This window comes from Coregonus lavaretus, assembly GCF_964263955.1.
Source record: "Coregonus lavaretus genome assembly, chromosome: 5".
Lineage (NCBI taxonomy): Eukaryota > Metazoa > Chordata > Actinopteri > Salmoniformes > Salmonidae > Coregonus > Coregonus lavaretus.
Genome location: NC_139992.1, coordinates 77,146,757 through 77,170,371, shown reverse-complemented (window position 1 = coordinate 77,170,371; position 23,615 = coordinate 77,146,757). Strand labels below are relative to the sequence as shown.

General features: G+C 44.7%; 1 protein-coding gene across 1 annotated transcript in view; it reads left to right on the top strand.

Annotated features, from left to right (window-relative positions):
- The window catches only part of LOC311129933 (plexin-B2-like), a 47,708-nt gene extending 24,491 nt beyond the window's left edge, over positions 1–23,217 (top strand). The window contains exons 21-37 of the mRNA XM_084162505.1: positions 851–1,060; positions 1,353–1,532; positions 1,925–2,061; positions 3,587–3,687; positions 4,941–5,170; positions 5,416–5,597; positions 5,800–5,866; positions 6,658–6,804; positions 7,881–8,037; positions 8,197–8,297; positions 16,263–16,347; positions 16,628–16,779; positions 18,321–18,481; positions 20,174–20,386; positions 20,621–20,696; positions 20,817–20,891; positions 21,708–23,217. Of these exons, the coding sequence (XP_084018631.1) occupies positions 851–1,060; positions 1,353–1,532; positions 1,925–2,061; positions 3,587–3,687; positions 4,941–5,170; positions 5,416–5,597; positions 5,800–5,866; positions 6,658–6,804; positions 7,881–8,037; positions 8,197–8,297; positions 16,263–16,347; positions 16,628–16,779; positions 18,321–18,481; positions 20,174–20,386; positions 20,621–20,696; positions 20,817–20,891; positions 21,708–21,812 (2,379 nt within the window). The 3' untranslated portion in view covers positions 21,813–23,217. The remainder of the gene's footprint in view (positions 1–850; positions 1,061–1,352; positions 1,533–1,924; positions 2,062–3,586; positions 3,688–4,940; positions 5,171–5,415; positions 5,598–5,799; positions 5,867–6,657; positions 6,805–7,880; positions 8,038–8,196; positions 8,298–16,262; positions 16,348–16,627; positions 16,780–18,320; positions 18,482–20,173; positions 20,387–20,620; positions 20,697–20,816; positions 20,892–21,707) is intronic.
- The last annotated feature ends 398 nt before the right edge of the window (positions 23,218–23,615 follow it).

Sequence of the window (23,615 nt, the reverse complement as noted above, 5' to 3'; positions counted from 1 at the left end):
TACATGGTATCCATTCTAGAGTCCACTCCTATTATACAATACACTACATGGTATCCATTCTATAGTCCACTCCTATTATACAATACACTACATGGTATCCATTCTATAGTCCACTCTTATTATACAGTACACTATATGGTATCCATTTTATAGTCCACTCCTATTATACAATACACTACATGGTATCCATTCTAGAGTCCACTCCTATTATACAATACACTACATGGTATCCATTCTAGAGTCCACTCCTAATATACAATACACTACATGGTATCCATTCTATAGTCCACTCCTATTATACAATACACTACATGGTATCCATTCTAGAGTCCACTCTTATTATACAGTACACTATATGGTATCCATTTTATAGTCCACTCCTATTATACAATACACTACATGGTATCCATTCTAGAGTCCACTCCTATTATACAATACACTATATGTTATCCATTCTAGAGTCCATTCCCATTGAGGTTAGTATACCATTCAACAAGTTCTCTGTTTCCTGCCAGTAGTGTATTCTAATCCCTCTAGTGTACAGTACTCTTGCTGTGGTATTATCCATGGCAGGTAGCTAGCATGTCAACAGTGACTCAGTGACCTTAATGTTCTTTGTCTGTGACTACAGACTTCTCTGTGAGACTAAACACAAACAGTGTCCTGCCAGGAATGAAATTGACTTGGATTTCAAACTATCTTTGAATCTCTCTCTTTCTGTGTCTCTCTGTCTTTTCTCTCTCTCTCTTTTCTCTCTCTCTTTTCCACTCTCTCTACCACTCTCCCTCCCCCTCTCCCCCTCCCTCCTCTCTCTATGCCCCCCTCTCCATCCTACTCTCCCCCTCTCCAGTTCATCCAGTATGCCCTACATAAGAACGACACAGTGTTGCTGTTTGACAGTCCAGCGGTGAACAGGTCCTATGAGACCCAGTCCTTTAAGACCTTGCTCCAGCTAGACAACGAAGTAGAGGAACTGAAGACCTTTGACTACCACCCCGACCCGTTGTTCAATGAACTGACCAAGAACATCATCACTGAAACCTCCATCATCATCGTCACGGTAAATAACAGTAACACTACTCTTATGGGATTGTGTTGTCATGGTGACTGTTTAGTTGTTATTTGGTTATTTCTGGTAATACTCGCTTATCGTTTTCTGTGGACCATTGTGGCTTAAATGTTATTCTGCTTTGTGACGATGTCCCCCCGCAGAGAAAAGACAATTATAGTGCATTGATATTGATATAATTCATATCAATATTGATGTAATCATATCTGGTATTACAAATGATTGCATGTCCCTCCCTGCAGTCCAGAGGTTAACAGCCAGCCACCTCTCTCTCCCTCCCCAGGGTCGTGGTTTCAGCAAGGGCATGACAGCTGAAGAAGCCCAGGCGTTCGTAGGAGATGCCTCCTGCAAGGTGACCATCCTGCAGGATGACAAGCTGTTCCTGGAAGCTCCGTCCACCCAGCCCAGAGCCCGCTCCAAACGCCAGCGCAGAGACACCAGCTCCGACCCTTTGGACCTAACGGTGACAACACTGGCCTTCTGTCTAAAACCATGGCAACGAGAGATATGCTTCAGGCATTCGCACTGGACAATCTGAGGTCTCTCTGGCTCTCATGTATTTCAGATATAAATGTACTAAGACACTGGAATCCTGGAACCTATCTAAATCAGGGGTGTCCAGTCTTAATGGAATGTCCTGTGTTGTAGTCATTCACTTCAGTCAAAGCACACCTGATTCAACCATACAATAATCATAGTCTTCTGACTGGGACCACTCAGTTCTGACAGAGAAATATCAGCATCAACACCTTGATGTATATCTGGCTCTCCACAATTATACACGTCTTGTAGTTTATTCACTTTATTCTGTTTGGCTTAACTGACTCTCTCTCTCTCTCTCTCTCTCTCTCTCAGATAAAGTTTGGTAATGGTGAGTGGGTGGTGGGCTCAGTGAACTATGAGAGGAAGTATGAGATTCCTTTGGCTATCATCATCCCAGCTGTCATCGTCCCTATGCTACTGTTCATAGCTGTGTCCGTCTACTGCTACAGGTACACAACTACACTTCCCATCAAGCACCACTCATGTAGTTCTGATGGGTGAATTGTTTTTACTTAACCCAGTGAAATGGGTGTCTGGAGTTTACACTTTAGGACCAATGGAATAATCTCAAATGTGCAAACTACAGATTCACATAGTGGAACAGTTCTTTAATTTAATGGACTGTTCCTATGTGTTAATGTCTATAATCTAATGGATGGTTCCTATGTGTTAATGTCTGTAATCTAATGGACTGTTCCTGTGTTAATGTCTATAATCTAATGGACTGTTCGTATGTGTTAATGTCTATAATCTAATGGACTGTTCCTATGTGTTAATGTCTATAATCTAATGGATGGTTCCTATGTGTTAATGTCTATAATCTAATGGATGGTTCCTATGTGTTAATGTCTATAATCTAATGGACTGTTCCTGTGTTAATGTCTGTAATCTAATGGACTGTTCCTGTGTGTTAATGTCTGTAATTTAATGGCCTGTTCCTATGTGTTAATGTCTATAATCTAATGGATGGTTCCTATGTGTTAATGTCTGTAATCTAATGGACTGTTCCTGTGTTAATGTATGTAATCTAATGGACTGTTCCTATGTGTTAATGTATGTAATCTAATGGACTGTTCCTATGTGTTAATGTATGTAATCTAATGGACTGTTCCTATGTGTTAATGTCTGTAGTGTAATGTACTGTTCCTGTGTTAATGACATGCCTGAGTGGCGCAGTGGTCTAAGGCACTGCATCACAGTGCTAACTGTGCCACTAGAGATCCTGGTTCGAATCCAGGCTCTGTCGCCGCCGGCCGCGACCGGGAGACTCATGGGCAGCGCACAATTGGCCCAGCGTCGTCCAGGGTAGGGGAGGGAATGGCCGGCAGGGATGTAGCTCAGTTGATAGAGCATGGCGTTTGCAACGCCAGGGTTGTGGGTTCGATTCCCACGGGGGGGGCAGTATAAAAAAAATATATATATATGTATTCACTAACTGTAAGTCGCTCTGGATAAGAGCGTCTGCTAAATGACTAAAATGTAAATGTAAATGTAATGCCTGTAATCTAATGGACTGTTCCTGTGTTAATAGTCTAATGGACTGTTCCTATGTGTTAATAGTCTAATGGGCTGTTCCTGTGTGTTAATAGTCTAATGGGCTGTTCCTGTGTGTTAATAGTCTAATGGACTGTTCCTATGTGTTAATAGTCTAATGGACTGTTCCTATGTGTTAATAGTTGAATGGAGTTGTTCCTATGTGTTGTCTGTAGTCTAATGGACTGTTCCTATGTGTTGATGTCTAATGGACTGTTCCTATGTGTTAATAGTCTAATGGGCTGTTCCTGTGTGTTAATAGTTGAATGGAGTTGTTCCTATGTGTTGTCTGTAGTCTAATGGGCTGTTCCTATGTGTTGATGTCTAATGGACTGTTCCTATATGTTAATAGTCTAATGGACTGTTCCTATATGTTAATAGTCTAATGGGCTGTTCCTGTGTGTTGATGTCTAATGGACTGTTCCTATGTGTGTATGACAGGAGGAAGAGCCAGCAGGCAGAGAGAGAGTATGAGAAAGTAAAACACCAGTTGGAGAATCTGGAGGAGAGCGTGAGAGACCGCTGCAAGAAGGAATTCACAGGTATGTGCACACTATCACACACTATCACACACCACATACACTGCTATAACATCACACACACTATCACACACCACATACACTGCTAAAACATTACACACACACACTATCTTGTTGTGTTCTGGTTCTCCTAGGAGCTAGTCTTGTTGTGTTCTGGTTCTCCTAGGAGCTAGTCTTGTTGTGTTCTGGTTCACCTAGGAGCTAGTCTTGTTGTGTTGTGGTTCTCCTAGGAGCTAGTCTTGTTGTGTTCTGGTTCACCTAGGAGCTAGTCTTGTTGTGTTGTGGTTCACCTAGGAGCTAGTCTTGTTGTGTTCTGGTTCTCCTAGGAGCTAGTCTTGTTGTGTTCTGGTTCTCCTAGGAGCTAGTCTTGTTATGTTCTTGTTCTCCTAGGAGCTAGTCTTGTTGTGTTCTGGTTCTCCAAGGAGCTAGTCTTGTTGTGTTCTGGTTCTCCTAGGAGCTAGTCTTGTTGTGTTCTGGTTCTCCTAGGAGCTAGTCTTGTTGTGTTCTGTTCTCCTAGGAGCTAGTCTTGTTGTGCTCTGGTTCACCTAGGAGCTAGTCTTGTTGTGTTCTGGTTCACCTAGGAGCTAGTATTGTTGTGTTCTGGTTCTCCTAGGAGCTAGTCTTGTTGTGTTCTGGTTCTCCTAGGAGCTAGTCTTTTTGTGTTCTGGTTCTCCTAGGAGCTAGTCTTGTTGTGTTCTGGTTCACCTAGGAGCTAGTCTTGTTGTGTTCTGGTTCTCCTAGGAGCTAGTCTTGTTGTGTTCTGGTTCACCTAGGAGCTAGTCTTGTTGTGTTCTGGTTCACCTAGGAGCTAGTCTTGTTGTGTTCTGGTTCACCTAGGAGCTAGTCTTGTTGTGTTCTGGTTCTCCTAGGAGCTAGTCTTTTTGTGTTCTGGTTCTCCTAGGAGCTAGTCTTGTTGTGTTCTGGTTCACCTAGGAGCTAGTCTTGTTGTGTTCTGGTTCACCTAGGAGCTAGTCTTGTTGTGTTCTGGTTCACCTAGGAGCTAGTCTTGTTGTGTTCTGGTTCACCTAGGAGCTAGTATTGTTGTGTTCTGGTTCTCCTAGGAGCTAGTCTTGTTGTGTTCTGGTTCTCCTAGGAGCTAGTCTTGTTGTGTTCTGGTTCACCTAGGAGCTAGTATTGTTGTGTTCTGGTTCTCCTAGGAGCTAGTCTTGTTGTGTTCTGGTTCTCCTAGGAGCTAGTCTTTTTGTGTTCTGGTTCTCCTAGGAGCTAGTCTTGTTATGTTCTGTATCTTCCTCCAGACCTGATGATCGAGATGGAGGACCAGACCAATGACCTGAGTGAGGCCAGGATCCCCTTCCTGGACTATAAGACCTACACAGACCGGGTCTTCTTCCTACCCTCTAAAGACGGGGACAATGATGTCATGATCACTGGCAAGCTGGAAATCCCCGAGGGACGGAAGGTCATCGTAGCTCAGGCCCTCAACCAGTTCTCTAACCTGCTCAACTCCAAGACCTTCCTCATCAATGTAGGTTTTACTCAGCTTGCTGAGATGGCTGGATGGCTGACTGTTTCTCTCCCTGTCGGTCTGACTCTGTCTGTATGTCTGTCTATTAGGTTGACTGCCTGGCTGCCTGTCTACAGTACTTGTGCCAGATACAGTTTCAGAGTATTGACATAGAGTCGATACTCGTTCTATACCTACAGATGTTCTATTGATTTAAACAGGAGTTGCTAACCCCATCTCTCTGTTGGGTCTCTGTGTGTTCTTAGTTCATCAAGACCTTGGAGGGCCGTCCAGACTTTAACGCCAGGTCCAGGGTCTACTTTGCGTCGTTACTAACTGTGGCTCTGCACGGGAAACTAGAGTACTACACAGACATCATGAGAAGCCTACTGCTGGAACTGATGGAGGAATATGTGCACAGCAAGAACCCCAAACTCATGCTGCGCAGGTGAGACACACACAGCCTTCCAATCAGGCCTGTCTTAATGAAAACCAGCATTTCTTATTGGGCAAGTTTAGATGGTACCCCTCTGTGTTTTCTTATGTTTCGTGCCTAGTAAACACAACACAGGTGGATCACAAGATAACAGTAGATCACAAGAAAGCAGTTAATTAATTGAATTGTTTAATTGATGAATTTGTGTGTGCAGGTCAGAGACTGTGGTGGAGAGGATGCTGTGTAACTGGATGTCCATCTGTCTCTATCAGTTCCTCAGGGTAAGACTCACACGTTGTTTATTCAAACCTGCTCTTTCTTTTAAACCCTCTTTTTCTCTCCATCAATCTCTCACAATCTCTCTCTCTCCTTCTCTCACTGTCTGTCTTTCTCTTTCATTCTCTCTCTCTGTCTCTTTCTGTCTGTCTCTTTCTGTCTCTGTCTCTCTCTGTCTCTGTCTGTCTCTTTCTGTCTCTGTCTTTCTGTCTCTGTCTCTCTGTCTCTTTCTGTCTGTCTCTTCCTGTCTCTGTCTTTCTGTCTCTCTGTCTCTCTCTGTCTGTCTCTTTCTGTCTCTCTCTGTCTGTCTCTTTCTGTCTCTCTCTCTGTCTCTCATTCTGTCTCTCTCTGTCTCTTTCTGTCGCTCTCTGTCTCTCTCTCTCTTTCATTCTGTCTCTCTCTCTCTTTCTGTCTCTCTTTTTCAGTCTCTCTCTTTTTCAGTCTCTCTTATTTTATGTATTGATTCTGAAGTCTTCACATTCTGATTCACATTCTTTCCATCTCTCCACCACTCTTTCTGTCTCTCCAGTTTCCCTCTCCTTTGCTCCCCAATGTCTCACTTTTGTCTTCTAATGTTTCAGATGAAGTGTTTGGTTTGAGACGTTCCAATGAGACCACCCTGGGGAAAACTTATTTATTTGGTCTTATAGATTTGTGGATTAAAGCACTCTTTAAATAATCAATTGTGTGACAGTGAACACGTGGCTGTGTCTTCAGTAATTACACTGAAAGAGAAGAGAGAATGGTCTCATTAGTACTGATGAGCTCACTCCCCTCTGTGTGTGTGTGTGTGTAGGACTCTGCGGGCGAGCCCCTATACAAACTGTTCAAGGCCATCAAGCACCAGGTAGAGAAGGGTCCAGTGGACGCTAAGATGAAGAAGGCCAAGTACACTCTGAACGACACGGGGCTCCTAGGGGACGATGTGGAGTACTGCGTCCTGGTGAGTACACTCTATACTGCACCGCTCAAATAATTACAATTAATAGAAGAGATATTCCTATTCAAAGCAGCACTCTATGGTGGGTGAACCAGCAGCCATTTTGAGTGAACTGGATTTTCCAGCTATATCCACTCTACTACCGATTTTGTAATTCTACGACACAAGCCCTCAATACAAGAACACTAGCTGTCTTATCAAGTCTAACCATCTCCTCTGGCTCCTGTGATCTAGTCCTAATGCCCTCTACTCACACTGGTACCTGCTTCTCTATGGACTATCTCACTCTCTCAGTGTATTATTGTGATGCGTACGTGACCCAGGACACAGGGGGTGGTAGCGAATGGGCCCCTAGTCACTGTAGATGTCCAATAACATCACATGTAATGGAATAACGACTTTGAGCAGAGGGTCTCAGATCTCAGTGAGGAGAGAGAGAGAGCATTGAGAGAGAGAGAGCATAGAGAGATAATTGAGAGAGAGGGAGTGGTGAGAGCGAGGGAGTGGTGAGAGAGAGAGAGTGGTGAGAGAGAGGGAGTGGTGAGAGAGAGAGGGAGTGGTGAGAGCGAGGGAGTGGTGAGAGAGAGAGAGAGGGAGGGAAAGCTCAATAAGGGCAGAGAGACGGGCTAGAGGTTAATGTTTCCATCAGACTCAATCACTGATAAGGTTGGTTTAACAGACCCTGTAATACGATTGGCTCTCGTAATGGACCTTCTAATACGATTGGCTTTCGTAACGGACCCTGTAATATGATTGGCTCTTGTAACTGACTTTTGTGAAAACAGCGTGTTATCATCTGGAAGAGAAATCAGCTCAGTGATTTATGGGAAAACTGATAGAGAGAGACATCATGTTTCAAGTCTTCTCTCCCCATGCTGTTTTTCATTCATTTAGGCAATAAATTGTATTTTTGGTCAAATAATCAATACACACAAGGCAAATTAATCTACAGAATGCTGTTTTAGACAGCTGTACCCAGCATGTTGCTATCATTTACCAAAACAAATAGGTGTGGCCTAATCATGAGGTCAGAGATCAGTGTGACTCTGGACGATTGACATCTGTGTGTGTCCAATCAGACCCTGCAGGTGCTGGTGCACGGGGAGGGGCCAGACGTGACGCCGGTGAAGGTGCTGAACTGTGACACCATCTCTCAGGTGAAGGAGAAGATCATTGAACAGGTGTACCGCAACCTGCCCTACACACAGAGACCGAAGGTGGACAGTGTTGCTCTGGGTGAGAATGCACACATGCGCACACACACGGTTCTACCATTGTTATCCAATGCTAAGAGTTGGGGAACAACCGGAAGTTTCATGTTTTTGCATGTACGTTAGTCTACATACCTTTAAGTAATATTAGAATGCTAAGGTGCACTTCCCCCCCCGTCCACAGAGTGGCGCCCCGGCTCTACAGGGCAGATCCTGTCAGACATGGACTTGACGTCACAGAAGGAGGGCAGGTGGAAGAGACTCAACACACTGGCACATTACAACGTGAGTGGCTGTCCGAGGACTTCAGCCTTATAGTAGTGATCTCTCTGAATAGCTTCTCAACATATGTATAGTTCATGTGAATATCTATCAGGGCTGGCTGTCTTTATTCATTAATGTTGAATTGTTCTTGGACTTCAGATGTTCCATTGAAATGTTGGGTTTTGCAATCCACAGTTTAGTGAAACTCCAACTATATATGGTTATTTTGTTCTTTTGGTACGTTTGCCCACTGACAAAGACATGATCAGTCTATAATTTTAATTGTAGGTTTATTTGAACAGTGAGAGACAGAATAACAACAAAAAAATCCAGAAAAACGCATGTCAAAAATGTTATAAATTGATTTGCATTTTAATGAGGGAAATAAGTATTTGACCCCTCTGCAAAACATTACATTTACATTTAAGTCATTTAGCAGACGCTCTTATCCAGAGCGACTTACAAATTGGTGCATACACCCTATAGCCAGTGGGTTAACCACTTTACAACAAATTTTTTTTTTTGGGGGGGGGGGGGGGGGGGGGGGGGGGCTAGAAGGATTACTTCATCCTATCCCAGGTATTCCTTAAAGAGGTGGGGTTTCAAATGTCTCCGGAAGGTGGTGAGTGACTCCGCTGTCCTGGCGTCGTGAGGGAGCTTGTTCCACCATTGGGGTGCCAGAGCAGCGAACAGTTTTGACTGGGCTGAGCGGGAACTATGCTTCCGCAGAGGAAGGGGAGCCAGCAGGCCAGAGGTGGATGAACGCAATGCCCTCGTTTGGGTGTAGGGACTGATCAGAGCCTGAAGGTACGGAGGTGCCGTTCCCCTCACTGCTCCATAGGCAAGCACCATGGTCTTGTAACGGATGCGAGCTTCAACTGGAAGCCAGTGGAGTGTGCGGAGGAGGGGGGTGACGTGAGAGAACTTGGGAAGGTTGAACACCAGACGGGCTGCGGCATTCTGGATGAGTTGTAGGGGTTTAATGGCACAGGCAGGGAGCCCAGCCAACAGCGAGTTGCAGTAATCCAGACGGGAGATGACAAGTGCCTGGATTAGGACCTGTGCCGCTTCCTGTGTAAGGCAGGGTCGTACTCTCCGAATGTTGTAGAGCATGAACCTGCAGGATCGGGTCACCGCCTTGATGTTAGCGGAGAACGACAGGGTGTTGTCCAGGGTCACGCCAAGGCTCTTCGCACTCTGGGAGGAGGACACAACGGAGTTGTCAACCGTGATGGCGAGATCATGGAACGGGCAGGCATTCCCCGGGAGGAAGAGCAGCTCCGTCTTGCCAGGGTTCAGCTTGAGGTGGTGATCCGTCATCCATACTGATATGTCGGCCAGACATGCAGAGATGCGATTCGCCACCTGGTTATCAGAAGGGGGAAAGGAGAAGATTAGTTGTGTATCGTCAGCGTAGCAATGATAGGAGAGGCCATGTGAGGATATGACAGAGCCAAGTGACTTGGTGTATAGGGAGAAAAGGAGAGGGCCTAGAACTGAGCCCTGGGGGACACCAGTGGTGAGAGCACGTGGTGCGGAGACAGCTTCTCGCCACGCCACTTGGTAGGAGCGACCGGTCAGGTAGGACGCAATCCAGGAGTGAGCCGCGCCGGAGATGCCCAGCTCGGAGAGGGTGGAGAGGAGGATCTGATGGTTCACAGTATCAAAGGCAGCAGACAGGTCTAGAAGGACAAGAGCAGAGGAGAGAGAGTTAGCTTTAGCAGTGCGGAGAGCCTCCGTGACACAGAGAAGAGCAGTCTCAGTTGAATGACCAGTCCTGAAACCTGACTGGTTTGGATCAAGAAGGTCATTCTGAGAGAGATAGCAAGAGAGTTGGCTAAAGACGGCACGCTCAATAGTTTTGGAAAGAAAAGAAAGAAGGGATACTGGTCTGTAGTTGTTGACATCAGTGGGATCGAGTGTTGGTTTTTTGAGAAGGGGTGCAACTCTCGCTCTCTTGAAGACGGAAGGGACAAGGCCAGCGGTCAAGGATGAGTTGATCAGCGAGGTGAGGTAGGGGAGAAGGTCACCGGAGATGGTCTGGAGAAGAGAGGAGGGGATGGGGTCAAGCGGGCAGGTTGTTGGGCGGCCTGCAGTCACTAGTCGCAAGATTTTATCTGGAGAGAGAGGGGAGAAAGAAGTCAAAGCATAGGGTAGGGCAGTGTGAGCAGGACCAGCAGTGTCATTAGACTTAACAAACGAGGATCGGATGTCGTCAACCTTCTTTTCAAAGTGGTTGACGAAGTCATCCAGAGAGAGGGAGGAGGAGGGGGGGGGGGGGGGGGGGGGGGAGGATTCAGCAGTGAGGAGAATGTGGCAAAGAGCTTCCTAGGGTTAGAGGCAGATGCTTGGAATTTAGAGTGGTAGAAAGTGGCCTTAGCAGCAGAAACAGATGAAGAAAATGTAGAGAGGAGGGAGTGAAAAGATGCCAGGTCGGCAGGGAGTTTAGTTTTCTTCCATTTCCGCTCCGCTGCCCGGAGCTCTGTTCTGTGAGCTCGCAATGAGTCATCAAGCCACGGAGCTGGAGGGGAGGACCGAGCCGGCCGGGAGGATAGGGGACACAGGGAGTCAAAGGATGCAGAAAGGGAGGAGAGGACGGTTGAGGAGGCAGAATCAGGAGATTGGAGGGAGAAGGATTGAGCAGAGGGAAGAGATGATAGGATGGAAGAGGAGAGAGTAGTGGGAGAGAGAGAGCGAAGGTTGCGGCGGCGCGTTACCATCTGTGTAGGGGCAGAGTGAGTAGTGTTGGAGGAGAGCGAGAGAGAAAAGGATACAAAGTAGTGGTCGGAGACATGGAGGGGAGTTGCAGTGAGATTAGTAGAAGAGCAACATCTAGTAAAGATGAAGTCAAGCGTATTGCCTGCCTTGTGAGTAGGGGGGGACGGTGAGAGGGTGAGGTCAAAAGAGGAGAGGAGTGGAAAGAAGGAGGCAGAGAGAAATGAGTCAAATGTAGACGTAGGGAGGTTGAAATCCCCCAAAACTGTGAGGGGTGAGCCATCCTCAGGAAAGGAACTTATCAAGGCGTCAAGCTCATTGATGAACTCTCCAAGGGAACCTGGAGGGTGATAGATGACAAGGATATTAAGCTTAAATGGGCTAGTGACTGTGACAGCGTGGAATTCAAATGAGGAGATAGACAGATGGGTTAGGGGAACAATTGAGAATGTCCACTTGGGAGAGATGAGGATTCCTGTGCCACCACCCCTTTGACCAGATGCTCTCGGGGTATGCGAGAACACATGGTCAGACGAGGAGAGAGCAGCAGGAGTAGCAGTGTTTTCAGTGGTAATCCATGTTTCCGTCAGCGCCAGGAAGTCGAGGGACTGGAGGGTAGCATAGGCTGGGATGAAGTCAGCCTTGTTGGCGGCAGAACGGCAGTTCCAGAGGCTGCCTGAGACCTGGAACTCCAGGTGTGTGGTGCGTGCAGGGACCACCAGGTTAGAGAGGCAGCAGCCACGCGGTGTGAGGCGTTTGTGTAGCCTGTGCGGAGAGGAGAGAACAGGGATAGGCAGAGGCATAGTTGACAGGCTGCAGCAGATGGCTACAATAATGCAGAGGAGATCGGAATGAGATGAACTAAACATCTGGGAAAGGAGAGAGCAGGCCTCCCTCACCAAAAAAATATATAACTCTCCCAACTTCCACCTCAGAAACTATAATTGTTTCACTGAACCACCCGAATAAAACTCTCCCAACTTCCACTTTAGAAATTAGAATTGTTGTAAACTACAGCAGACTGTTATCAGTAGCTGTAATTAAGTACAGCAGCTACCAACCACCTAACGTTAATGCCTCGGATAATGAGGTTAGAAAAACACCTGAATGGTGGCAGCTAGCTGGCTCAATCACAGGTACTCTTAAGCATGAAATAACATTGGAAACAACTAACCACAGTTGCTAAAAGTTACCAGTAGCTACCCGCTAGCTAGCTAGCTAGCTTTGTTGGTCCAAGTAGTGGGTAAGCTAGCCTCGTGCTTCGCCGGGGTCCGCCGAATACAATACTTACCTACAATAATTACCTACAATAACCTACAATAACTACCTGAGTAAACTACCTATAATACCTAACTACAATACCTACCTACAATCTAAATACATGGTTTAAGCTTTACTCAACACCATATAAGAAGCCAAGCTTACCTTTCATAAGGCAGCAATGATTAAACGTGACTTAGTACTTGGTGGCAAAACCCTTGTTGGCAATCACAGAAGTCAGACGTTTCTTGTAGTTGGCCACCAGGTTTGCACACATCTCAGGAGGGATTTTGTTCCACTCCACTTTGCAGATCTTCTCCAAGTCATTAAGGTTTTGAGGCTGACGTTTGGCAACTCGAGCCTTCAGCTCCCTCCACAGATTTTCTATGGGATTAAGGTCTGGAGACTGGCTAGGCCACACCAGGACCTTAATGTGCTTCTTCTTGAGCCACTCCTTTGTTGCCTTGGCTGTGTGTTTTGGGTCATTGTCATGCTGGAATACTCATCCACGACCCATTTTCAATGCCTGACTGAGAGAAGGAGGTTCTCACCCAAGATTTGACGGTACATGGCCCCGTCCATCGTCCCTTTGATGCGGTGAAGTTCTCCTGTCCCCTTAGCAGAAAAACACCACCAAAGCATAATGTTTCCACCTCCATGTTTGACGGTGGGGATGGTGTTCTTGGGGTCATAGGCAGCATTCCTCCTCCTCCAAACACGGCGAGTTGAGTTGATGCCAAAGAGCTCGATTTTGGTCTCATCTTACCACAGCACTTTCACCCAGTTCTCCTCTGAATCATTCAGATGTTCATTGGCAAACTTCAGACGGCCCTGTATATGTGCTTTCTTGAGCAGGGGGACCTTGCGGGCGCTGCAGGATTTCAGTCCTTCACAGCGTAGTGTGTTACCAATTGTTTTCTTGGTGACAGCTGCCTTGAGATCATTGACAAGATCCTCCCGTGCAGTTCTGGGCTGATTCCTCACCGTTCTCATGATCATTGCAACTCCACGAGGTGAGATCTTGCAAGGAGCCCCAGGCCGAGGGAGATTGACAGTTCTTTTGTGTTTCTTCCATTTGCAAATAATCGCACCAACTGTTGTCACCTTCTCACCAAGCTGCTTGGCGATGGTCTTGTAGCCCATTCTAGCCTTGTGTAGGTCTACAATCTTGTCCCTAACATCCTTGGAGATCTCTTTGGTCTTGGCCATGGTGGAGAGTTTGGAATCTGATTGATTGATTGCTTCTGTGGACAGGTGTCTTTTATACAGGTAACAAGCTGAGATTAGGAGCACTCCCTTTAAGAGTGTGCTCCTAATCTCAGCTCGTTACCTGTATAAAAGACACCTGGGAGCCAGAAATCTTTCTGATTGAGAGGGGGTCAAATACTTATTTCCCTCATCAATTTATAACATTTTTGAAATGCATTCTTCTGCATTTTTTTGTTTTTATTCTGTCTCTCACTGTTCAAATAAACCTACCATTAAAATTATAGACTGATCATTTCTTTGTCAGTGGGCAAACATACAAAATCAGCAGGGGAACAAATACTTTTTTCCCTCACTGTATATATGGTACTGTACTGTGTTAACTATACATGGTACTGTACTGTGTTAACTATACATGGTACTGTACTGTTTACTATATATGGTATTGGACTGTGTTAACTATATATGGTACTGTACTGTTTACTATATATGGTATTGGACTGTGTTTACTATATATGGTACTGTACTGTTTACTATATATGGTACTGTACTGTGTTAACTATACATGGTACTGTACTGTTTACTATATATGGTATTGGACTGTGTTTACTATATATGGTACTGTACTGTTTACTATATATGGTATTGGACTGTGTTAACTATATATGGTACTGGACTGTGTTAACTATACATGGTACTGTACTGTTTACTATATATGGTATTGGACTGTGTTAACTATATATGGTATAGTACTGTGTTAACTATATATGGTATAGTACTGTTTACTATATATGGTACTGTACTGTGTTTACTATATATGGTACTGTACTGTTTACTATATATGGTATTGGACTGTGTTAACTATATATGGTACTGTACTGTGTTAACTATACATGGTACTGTACTGTTTACTATATATGGTACTGTACTGTTAACTATACATGGTACTGTACTGTTTACTATATATGGTATTGGACTGTGTTAACTATATATGGTATAGTACTGTTTACTATATATGGTACTGTACTGTGTTTACTATATATGGTACTGTACTGTTTACTATATATGGTATTGGACTGTGTTAACTATATATGGTATAGTACTGTTTACTATATATGGTACTGTACTGTGTTTACTATACAGTGGGGAGAACAAGTATTTGATACACTGCCGATTTTGCAGGTTTTCCTACTTACAAAGCATGTAGAGGTCTGTAATTTTTATCATAGGTACACTTCAACTGTGAAATCCAGAAAATCACATTGTATGATTTTTAAGTAATTAATTTGCATTTTATTGCATGACATAAGTATTTGATACATCAGAAAAGCAGAACTTAATATTTGGTACAGAAACCTTTGTTTGCAATTACAGAGATCATACGTTTCCTGTAGGTCTTGACCAGGTTTGCACACACTGCAGCAGGGATTTTGGCCCACTCCTCCATACAGACCTTCTCCAGATCCTTCAGGTTTCGGGGCTGTCGCTGGGCAATACGGACTTTCAGCTCCCTCCAAATATTTTATATTGGGTTCAGGTCTGGAGACTGGCTAGGCCACTCCAGGACCTTGAGATGCTTCTTACGGAGCCACTCCTTAGTTGCCCTGGCTGTGTGTTTCGGGTCGTTGTCATGCTGGAAGACCCAGCCACGACCCATGTTCAATGCTCTTACTGAGGGAAGGAGGTTGTTGGACAAGATCTCGCGATACATGGCCCCATCCATCCGCCCCTCAATACGGTGCAGTCATCCTGTCCCCTTAGCAGAAAAGCATCCCCAAAGAATGATGTTTCCACCTCCATGCTTCACGGTTGGGATGGTGTTCTTGGGGTTGTACTCATCCTTCTTCGTCCTCCAAACACGGCGAGTGGAGTTTAGACCAAAAAGCTCTATTTTTGTCTCATCAGACCACATGACCTTCTCCCATTCCTCCTCTGGATCATCCAGATGGTCATTGGCAAACTTTAGACGGGCCTGGACATGCGCTGGCTTGAGCAGGGGGACCTTGCCTGCGCTGCAGGATTTTAATCCATGACGGCGTAGTGTGTTACTAATGGTTTTCATTGAGACTGTGGTCCCAGCTCTCTTCAGGTCATTGACCAGGTCCTGTCGTGTAGTTCTGGGCTGATCCCTCACCTTCCTCATGATCATTGATGCCCCACGAGGTGAGATCTTGCATGGAGCCCCAGACCGAGGGTGATTGACCGTCATCTTGAACTTCTTCCATTTTCTAATAATTGCGCCAACAGTTGTTGCCTTCTCACCAAGCTGCTTGCCTATTGTCCTGTAGCACATCCCAGCCTTGTTCAGGTCTACAATTTAATCCCTGATGTCCTTACACAGCTCTCTGGTCTTGGCCATTGTGGAGAGGTTGGAGTCTATTTGATTGAGTGTGTGGACAGGTGTTTTTTTATACAGGTAACGAGTTCAAACAGGTGCAGTTAATACAGGTAATGAGTGGAGAACAGGAGGGCTTCTTAAAGAAAAACTAACAGGTCTGTGAGAGCTGGAATTCTTACTGGTTGGTAGGTGATCAAATACTTATGTCATGCAATAAAATGCAAATTAATTACTTAAAAATCATACAATGTGATTTTCTGGATTTTTGTTTTAGATTCCGTCTCTCACAGTTGAAGTGTACCTATGATCAAAATTACAGACCTCTACATGCTTTGTATGTAGGAAAACCTGCAAAATCGGCAGTGTATCAAATACTTGTTCTCCCCACTGTATGGTACTGTACTGTGTTAACTAGATAAGGTACTGGACTGTGTTAACTATATATGGTACTGGACTGTGTGTTTCAGGTGAGAGACAATGCCACGCTGGTGCTGTCCAGAGTGCTTCACACCCATCGCCAGTTCCACCAGAACCAGGACAGCCATGAAGAAAGTGAGTTATCCCGAAGCACAGATCTAGGATCGGCCTACCTGTCCCCCAATCCTAACCTTAATTTATCAGGGTGGTGAATGCACTACTGACCTGAGATCAGCATCTAGGAAAAACGTCTCAACTTTTGGTCATGTTCATTATGGCCAAACATTTTGCAAGGGGAAACGAAAAAGAATTTAGGGAGTCCCACCCTGTTTGAGTCTGTTATCTTCTATCTGATGCCTACTGAACATGTCCCTGGTGTCTCACCCTGTGTTGTGTGGTCTGGCGTCCCCTGTAGAAAACGCCCTGTTGGAAGATGACAAGGTGTTCCACCTGGTGCGGCCAGCAGACGAGCTGGATGAGGTCAAATCTAAGAGAGGAAGTTTGAAGGCTAAGGCTACGACTAAAGCCATCGCTGAGATCTACCTGACACGACTGCTCTCTGTCAAGGTTAGTCAGTCTGATAACTACACTACATACAGCTGTTATAGCACTCCGTATAGAAGTTATAGCGCTATGTCTAGCAATTATAGCACTAGTAGGAACAGTTACAGCACTACGTATAGCAGTTATAGCACTACTAAGAACAGTTACAGCACTACATATAGCAGTTATAGCACTACTAAGAACAGTTACAGCACTACATATAGAAATTATAGCACTACTAAGAACAGTTACAGCACTACATATAGCAGTTATAGCACTACTAAGAACAGTTACAGCACTACATATAGAAATTATAGCACTACTAAGAACAGTTACAGCACTACATATAGAAATTATAGCACTACTAAGAACAGTTATGGTACTAGTAGGAACAGTTATAGCACCACATATAGCAGTTATAGCACTACTAAGAACAGTTACAGCACTACATATAGCAGTTATAGCACTACGTATAGCAGTTATAGCACTACTAAGAACAGTTACAGCACTACATATAGCAGTTATAGCACTACGTATAGCAGTTATAGCGCTACTAAGAACAGTTATAGCACTACATATAGCAGTTATAGCACTACTAAGAACAGTTATAGCACTACATATAGCAGTTATAGCGCTACGTATAGCAGTTATAGCACTACGTATAGCAGTTATAGCACTACATATAGCAGTTATAGCACTACCGATAGCAGTTATAGCACTACTAAGAACAGTTATAGCACTACATATAGCAGTTATAGCGCTACGTATAGCAGTTATAGCACTACGTATTGCAGTTATAGCACTACATATAGCAGTTATAGCACTACTAAGAACAGTTATAGCACTACATATAGCAGTTATAGCGCTACGTATAGCAGTTATAGCACTACGTATAGCAGTTATAGCACTACATATAGCAGTTATAGCACTACCGATAGCAGTTATAGCACTACGTATTGCAGTTATAGCACTACGTATAGCAGTTATAGCACTACGTATTGCAGTTATAGCATTATGTTTAGCAGTTATAGTACTAGTTATAATAGGCTTATAACACCTTTAGCACAAGTGCAGAATTACTCATTCATTACTCATTTGACCCGGAAAATATAAAATGTAGAATATGTAGCGCTGATTGTGTGGGTGGAGAGGAGATGGACTCATTGTGTGGGTGGACAGGAGATGCACTCATTGTGTGGGTGGACAGGAGATGCACTCATTGTGTGGGTGGACAGGAGATGCACTCATTGTGTGGGTGGACAGGAGATGCACTCATTGTGTGGGTGGACAGGAGATGCACTCATTGTGTGGGTGGACAGGAGATGCACTCATTGTGTGGGTGGACAGGAGATACACTGGAAGTTGTGTGGGTGTAAGTGTGTGTTGTGGTACTTAATGTGAGCTGATGTTTTATGCCTCTGTCAGATACTATCTACTGACTACCTAATATGATATGTGGTTGTTCCACCTAGCTCTCTTAAGATGAATGCAATAACTGGAAGTCTCTCTGGATATGTCCTAGTGTGAGTGTCCTAATATGTGTGTGTGTCCTGTGTGTGTTGCAGGGTACTCTGCAGCAGTTTGTGGATGATTTCTTCCGCAGTGTGTTGTGTTCTGGAGCGGTGGTTCCTCCTGCTGTTAAATACTTCTTTGACTTCCTGGATGAGCAGGCTCTGAAACACGACAACGTTGAGGAGGAGACTGTCCATATCTGGAAGACCAACAGGTACACACACATAGACACAAACACACACACACAGATATGCACACTGTATACACACACGTATAAACACAATAGTTCAGTACCTCCAACCTTCTTCTACACTTGACTGTTCTTACCATGTTGTAGTCCTAGGGTCTGACTCCTTTTTACCATGTTGTAGTCCTAGGGTCTGACTCCTTTTTACCATGTTGTAGTCCTAGGGTCTGACTGCTTCTTACCATGTTGTAGTCCTAGGGTCTGACTCCTTCTTACCATGTTGTAGTCCTAGGGTCTGACTCCTTTTTACCATGTTGTAGTCCTAGGGTCTGACTGCTCCTTACCATGTTGTAGTCCTAGGGTCTGACTGCTTCTTACCATGTTGTAGTCCTAGCGTCTGACTCCTCTTTACAATGTTGTAGTCCTAGGGTCTGACTGCTTCTTACCATGTTGTAGTCCTAGGGTCTGACTCCTTTTTACAATGTTGTAGTCCTAGGGTCTGACTGTCCTACCTTCCCTGGAAGTTATCAGAGTGAATTATTTAACTCCTGTTGATGGGAACTATTAAATATAGATACTGCTTGTGATGTATATTTGATTGACAGGTGGGAATGAGTGTCAGAGTAAGAGCTGTAGTCAGGATGAGGAGCTGAAAGACTGACTTCATTAGACTCTAGAGACATCTCTCTCACTATCTATCTTCTCCTCTTTCACTCACTCCCTCTCTTTCTTCCCCTGTTTCTCTTCTCTCCATTCTCAGTCCCTTCCTCTTTATCTAACTCTCTCTCTCTCTCTCTCTCTCTTTCTCTCTCTCCCTCCCTCTCTCTCTCTCTCCCTTTCTCTCTCTCCCTCTCTCTTTCTCTCCCTCCCTCTATCTCGCTCTCCCGCTCTCTATCTCTCCCACCCCTCTCCTACATATCAGCAAGAGGAGATATCAGCAAGCCAATTAAATGAGGGCTTCCAGTGAATGTGTTATGTGATGCAGCTAACAAAGCTTGATAATTATACCCCGCTATCCTTGGATAATGTTCCCCAGGCCTTATCTCCAGTAAAGAATAGGTTTTTAGGGGTTAGAGCTGTTGTGAAGCTGAGCTGGCTAGAGGGGAGAGAGGGAGAGAAAGGAAAGAGAGAGCGAGCGAGCATCCAGCGAACAAATATAAATTCTTAAAGAGGCTCTAGCTCGGTGTACGCTGAGGTGACCTGGAGGAGAAGACACACACACACACACACACACACACACACACACGCACACAGACAGACCGCAGACTCATTAGGAATTCACTCGACCAAGGCTAATTCAGAGGTAGATGGAGATCTGATGACCCCTGTAGGCTCCTCCAGTCAGCATTCTAATAACACAGAACTCAAGTCCTTCTCAAAGGAGTAGAATCTCACCACTTGAATAGGATTTCTATATGGGCTGAGGCTGGAGGACTCTGGCAGGTGGTGGGATTATTAGGCTTTATTCAGCCTTACTCACACTTGTTTAGTTGTGGTTTCCTGTGTTGAGTTAAGATGTCTGGGTTTGAGTGACTCAGCTGGTCTGTGAGGGAGAACGAAAAGGGATCTGTTATCTTGTTAAATTAGATGGGAAGGAGTTGGGCTTTAGTTTGGACAGCCTGCAACTGTTTCACCTTGCTCTTATGCTGGGTTAAGCTGTGCTGCTCTGTGCGGTTGTGTGTGTGTGTATATACTAATGTGTGTGTTCTCCTTCCCCAGCCTGCCCTTGCGTTTCTGGGTGAACATCCTGAAGAACCCTCACTTCATCTTTGACGTGCACGTGACGGAGGTGGTGGACGCGTCGCTGTCCGTCATTGCTCAGACCTTCATGGACGCCTGCACCAAGACGGAACACAAACTGAGCCGGGAATCTCCCAGCAACAAGCTGCTCTATGCAAAGGAGATCTCCACCTATAAGAAGATGGTGGACGAGTGAGTTCTCTCATATTCATCCCAGAACATATGATGATGAGGATTGGATTGACTGCCAATCTAATGAGCCGATACTGCAGTACTCTTGACCAATATAGAGAATAGGTTGCAGTCCGAACACACCAGATGTAGTATTATCTCTTCTAGTGCATCATAAACAACACAGGGGATAGGTTGGTAGGACCTGTCAGCCAATCAGACATCTCATCTCGCTCTCCTTCTGTCTCTCCTCAGTTACTACAAGGGAATCAAGCAGATGGTCCCAGTCAGTGACCAGGACATGAACACACACCTGGCTGAGGTGTCCAGGGTACGTACCTGTGTGTTCACGTGTGACCTCACATCTGTTTGTGGTTGTGTGTGGGCAGTCTTCTATTGCATCATCAGAATACACCAATAAGATTCATCCTTCCTTCTTTGTCCTCTCCAGGAACACACAGACAAGCTGAATACCCAGGCGGCCTTGCACCAGCTCTACCAGTATGCCAGCAAATACTATGACGGGGTAAAAACCTTACTACTCACTTCCTTGTTTGGTGGTTTGAAGGCCCTATCCACTTGGTTAAGAACCTTAGGACTCACTTCCTTGTTTGGTGGTTTGAAGGCCCTATCCACTTGGTTAAGAACCTTAGGACTCACTTCCTTGTTTGGTGGTTTGAAGGCCCTATCCACTTGGTTAAGAACCTTAGGACTCACTTCCTTGTTTGGTGGTTTGAAGGCCCTATCCACTTGGTTAAGAACCTTAGGACTCACTTCCTTGTTTGGTGGTTTGAAGGCCCAATCCACTTGGTTAAGAACCTTAGGACTCACTTCCTTGTTTGGTGGTTTGAAGGCCCTATCCACTTGGTTAAGAACCTTAGGACTCACTTCCTTGTTTGGTGGTTTGAAGGCCCTATCCACTTGGTTAAGAACCTTAGGACTCACTTCCTTGTTTGGTGGTTTGAAGGCCCTATCCACTTGGTTAAGAACCTTAGGACTCACTTCCTTGTTTGGTGGTTTGAAGGCCCAATCCACTTGGTTAAGAACCTTAGGACTCACTTCCTTGTTTGGTGGTTTGAAGGCCCTATCCACTTGGTTAAGAACCTTAGGACTCACTTCCTTGTTTGGTGGTTTGAAGGCCCTATCCACTTGGTTAAGAACCTTAGGACTCACTTCCTTGTTTGGTGGTTTGAAGGCCCTATCCACGTGGTTAACTACCTCTGCATTGTCCCTACATCCTGTAGGAAATTAGACAAATGAATGGCACTTGCTGTCGCAGAAAATCTGTTTACTACTGTCTCTTCTGTGTCCTCTCTCGTTTACCCTCCCTCCCTCCCTCCAGATCATCCAGTCTTTAGATGAAGACCCAGCCGCCCAGAGTAAACAGCTGACCCTGCGGCTGCAGCAGATAGCCGCCGCCCTCGAGAACAAGGTCACTGACCTTTAACCTCTGACCCCCAGAGAGGTGGGGCCAGATATAGGGGGAGGAGCTATGGGACCACTGTAGACCAAGATGAGGGGGACCGGAGACTGAGGCAGAACTCGTTAACTTCAGACTATTACAGTACCAACCATGAAGAGTTACACATATCAATCTTCCGCCTAGAGACAGGATGTGGGAAACTATGGCGTTTGGGGAAAATACTTGTGAAGGAGCAGAACTACAGGGCCAAACTTGGACAGGATGATTCCTAATCACTCCATCTCCCTCTCTCTCTCTGACTCTATGGATCCTATAGACTCTGAATGAGCAAGGGCCTACAGTATAGTCCCTGAGTGAGCTAGCAGACTGTAAACCCCGACAGAGGATATACGGTACACCGCCACTGACCAACCATAGCAACTATACCTGTCAGCCTCATGACATACAACCTGGTGTTGATGACTTCCAGCTTGTACAGATAATCAGATGTTTAATGTGCTCCAGAGTTAAGAGTAGTATTGTATGTACATATATTTTTATGGCGCAGGCTTTATGCAAAAGACGCTTTACATACCCAGATGAAATTATTTTTTAAACGGATGGATGGGCACAACTAAGTTTGTTAATTTGTGTTTTTAAAACGTTTCTAGAAGCGAAGAAACAGGGTGTTCCATGATGTCATATATCCTGTGTTTAATCGATTGGTTGCTTACTGTGTAATCTGCGTTGCCATTGGCTAGTTATGACTGGTTAATGATGTTGTTATTCTAAAAATGGCCGAACTTTGTTTTTGCCGTGATTTTTATTTGTCATTGATATATTTTTTCATTCAGTTCTCCTGTGTAGTGCAGTATGTAGGGGAATAGGGTGCAACAGCCTGAACCACTTCATATGAATGACTGTGTCACTATTCAGGGTCAGCTCTCCCCTAAACAGTAGTAAAACACACCAACAAGACCAGTACTAAAAGATGAAGCACATTCATACTGTACCATTGATATCAACGTCTCACTGAAACTAACTGACGGACCAAGTTAGAGCTCTCTCACACACTAGCCTTTGGTTTGACTAAGTGCCAATCGACAGTAGAGCTGAAGTGAACATCTTCTCATTTTTATTCAAGCAACACATCATTTGCCTTAATTTTTCCATCTTGGGTCCAGAAACGGTGCATATGTGGATAGATGAATCAGTGCTTGTTAATCTGAAATGTAACCACTTTAGCTCGATGCTAATAATACAAAATGTTTGCTGTTATGTGCTATGCCATAATTGTTTTTTTGTATAATTTTTTTAACTGTTTATTTCAAAATGGCTCTTATTGTTTGTGTGTGAAACAAGAGACTAGATATTGAAGAGAGAAATGCTAAAATGATCATTACATATGTATATAATTGAATGGTACTTTTATAAATCATTGAACTGTGAACCACCATGACTCGTGGAGGTTGTCAACTCGGTACAGGTACTGCCTTTTTCTATTGAGCAATTCTTCTGAAACCATTTGAATGGATTTCAAACGTCATCCTTAAATAATTTGCCAAATAGTTTTCCCCATTTGCTTTATTTGCTATGCAAACTGCCGAATCATTTTCAATCACTCCTCAAATATATTTGAATACTAAACCCATGTGTTGTCATCCTGAAGCTATACGGGGGTAGATGAATAGAATTTGTCTATGGCGCATGATGTGATGCTACATATTCCCTCAATCTCCCATACAGTGTGCATATCCTCACACATTGACCTGGTGATCTATTTAAGGGTGCGTGCCAAATGGGGCCCCAAAAAAGTGCACTATCAAGGCAATAGTGCCATTTGGGACG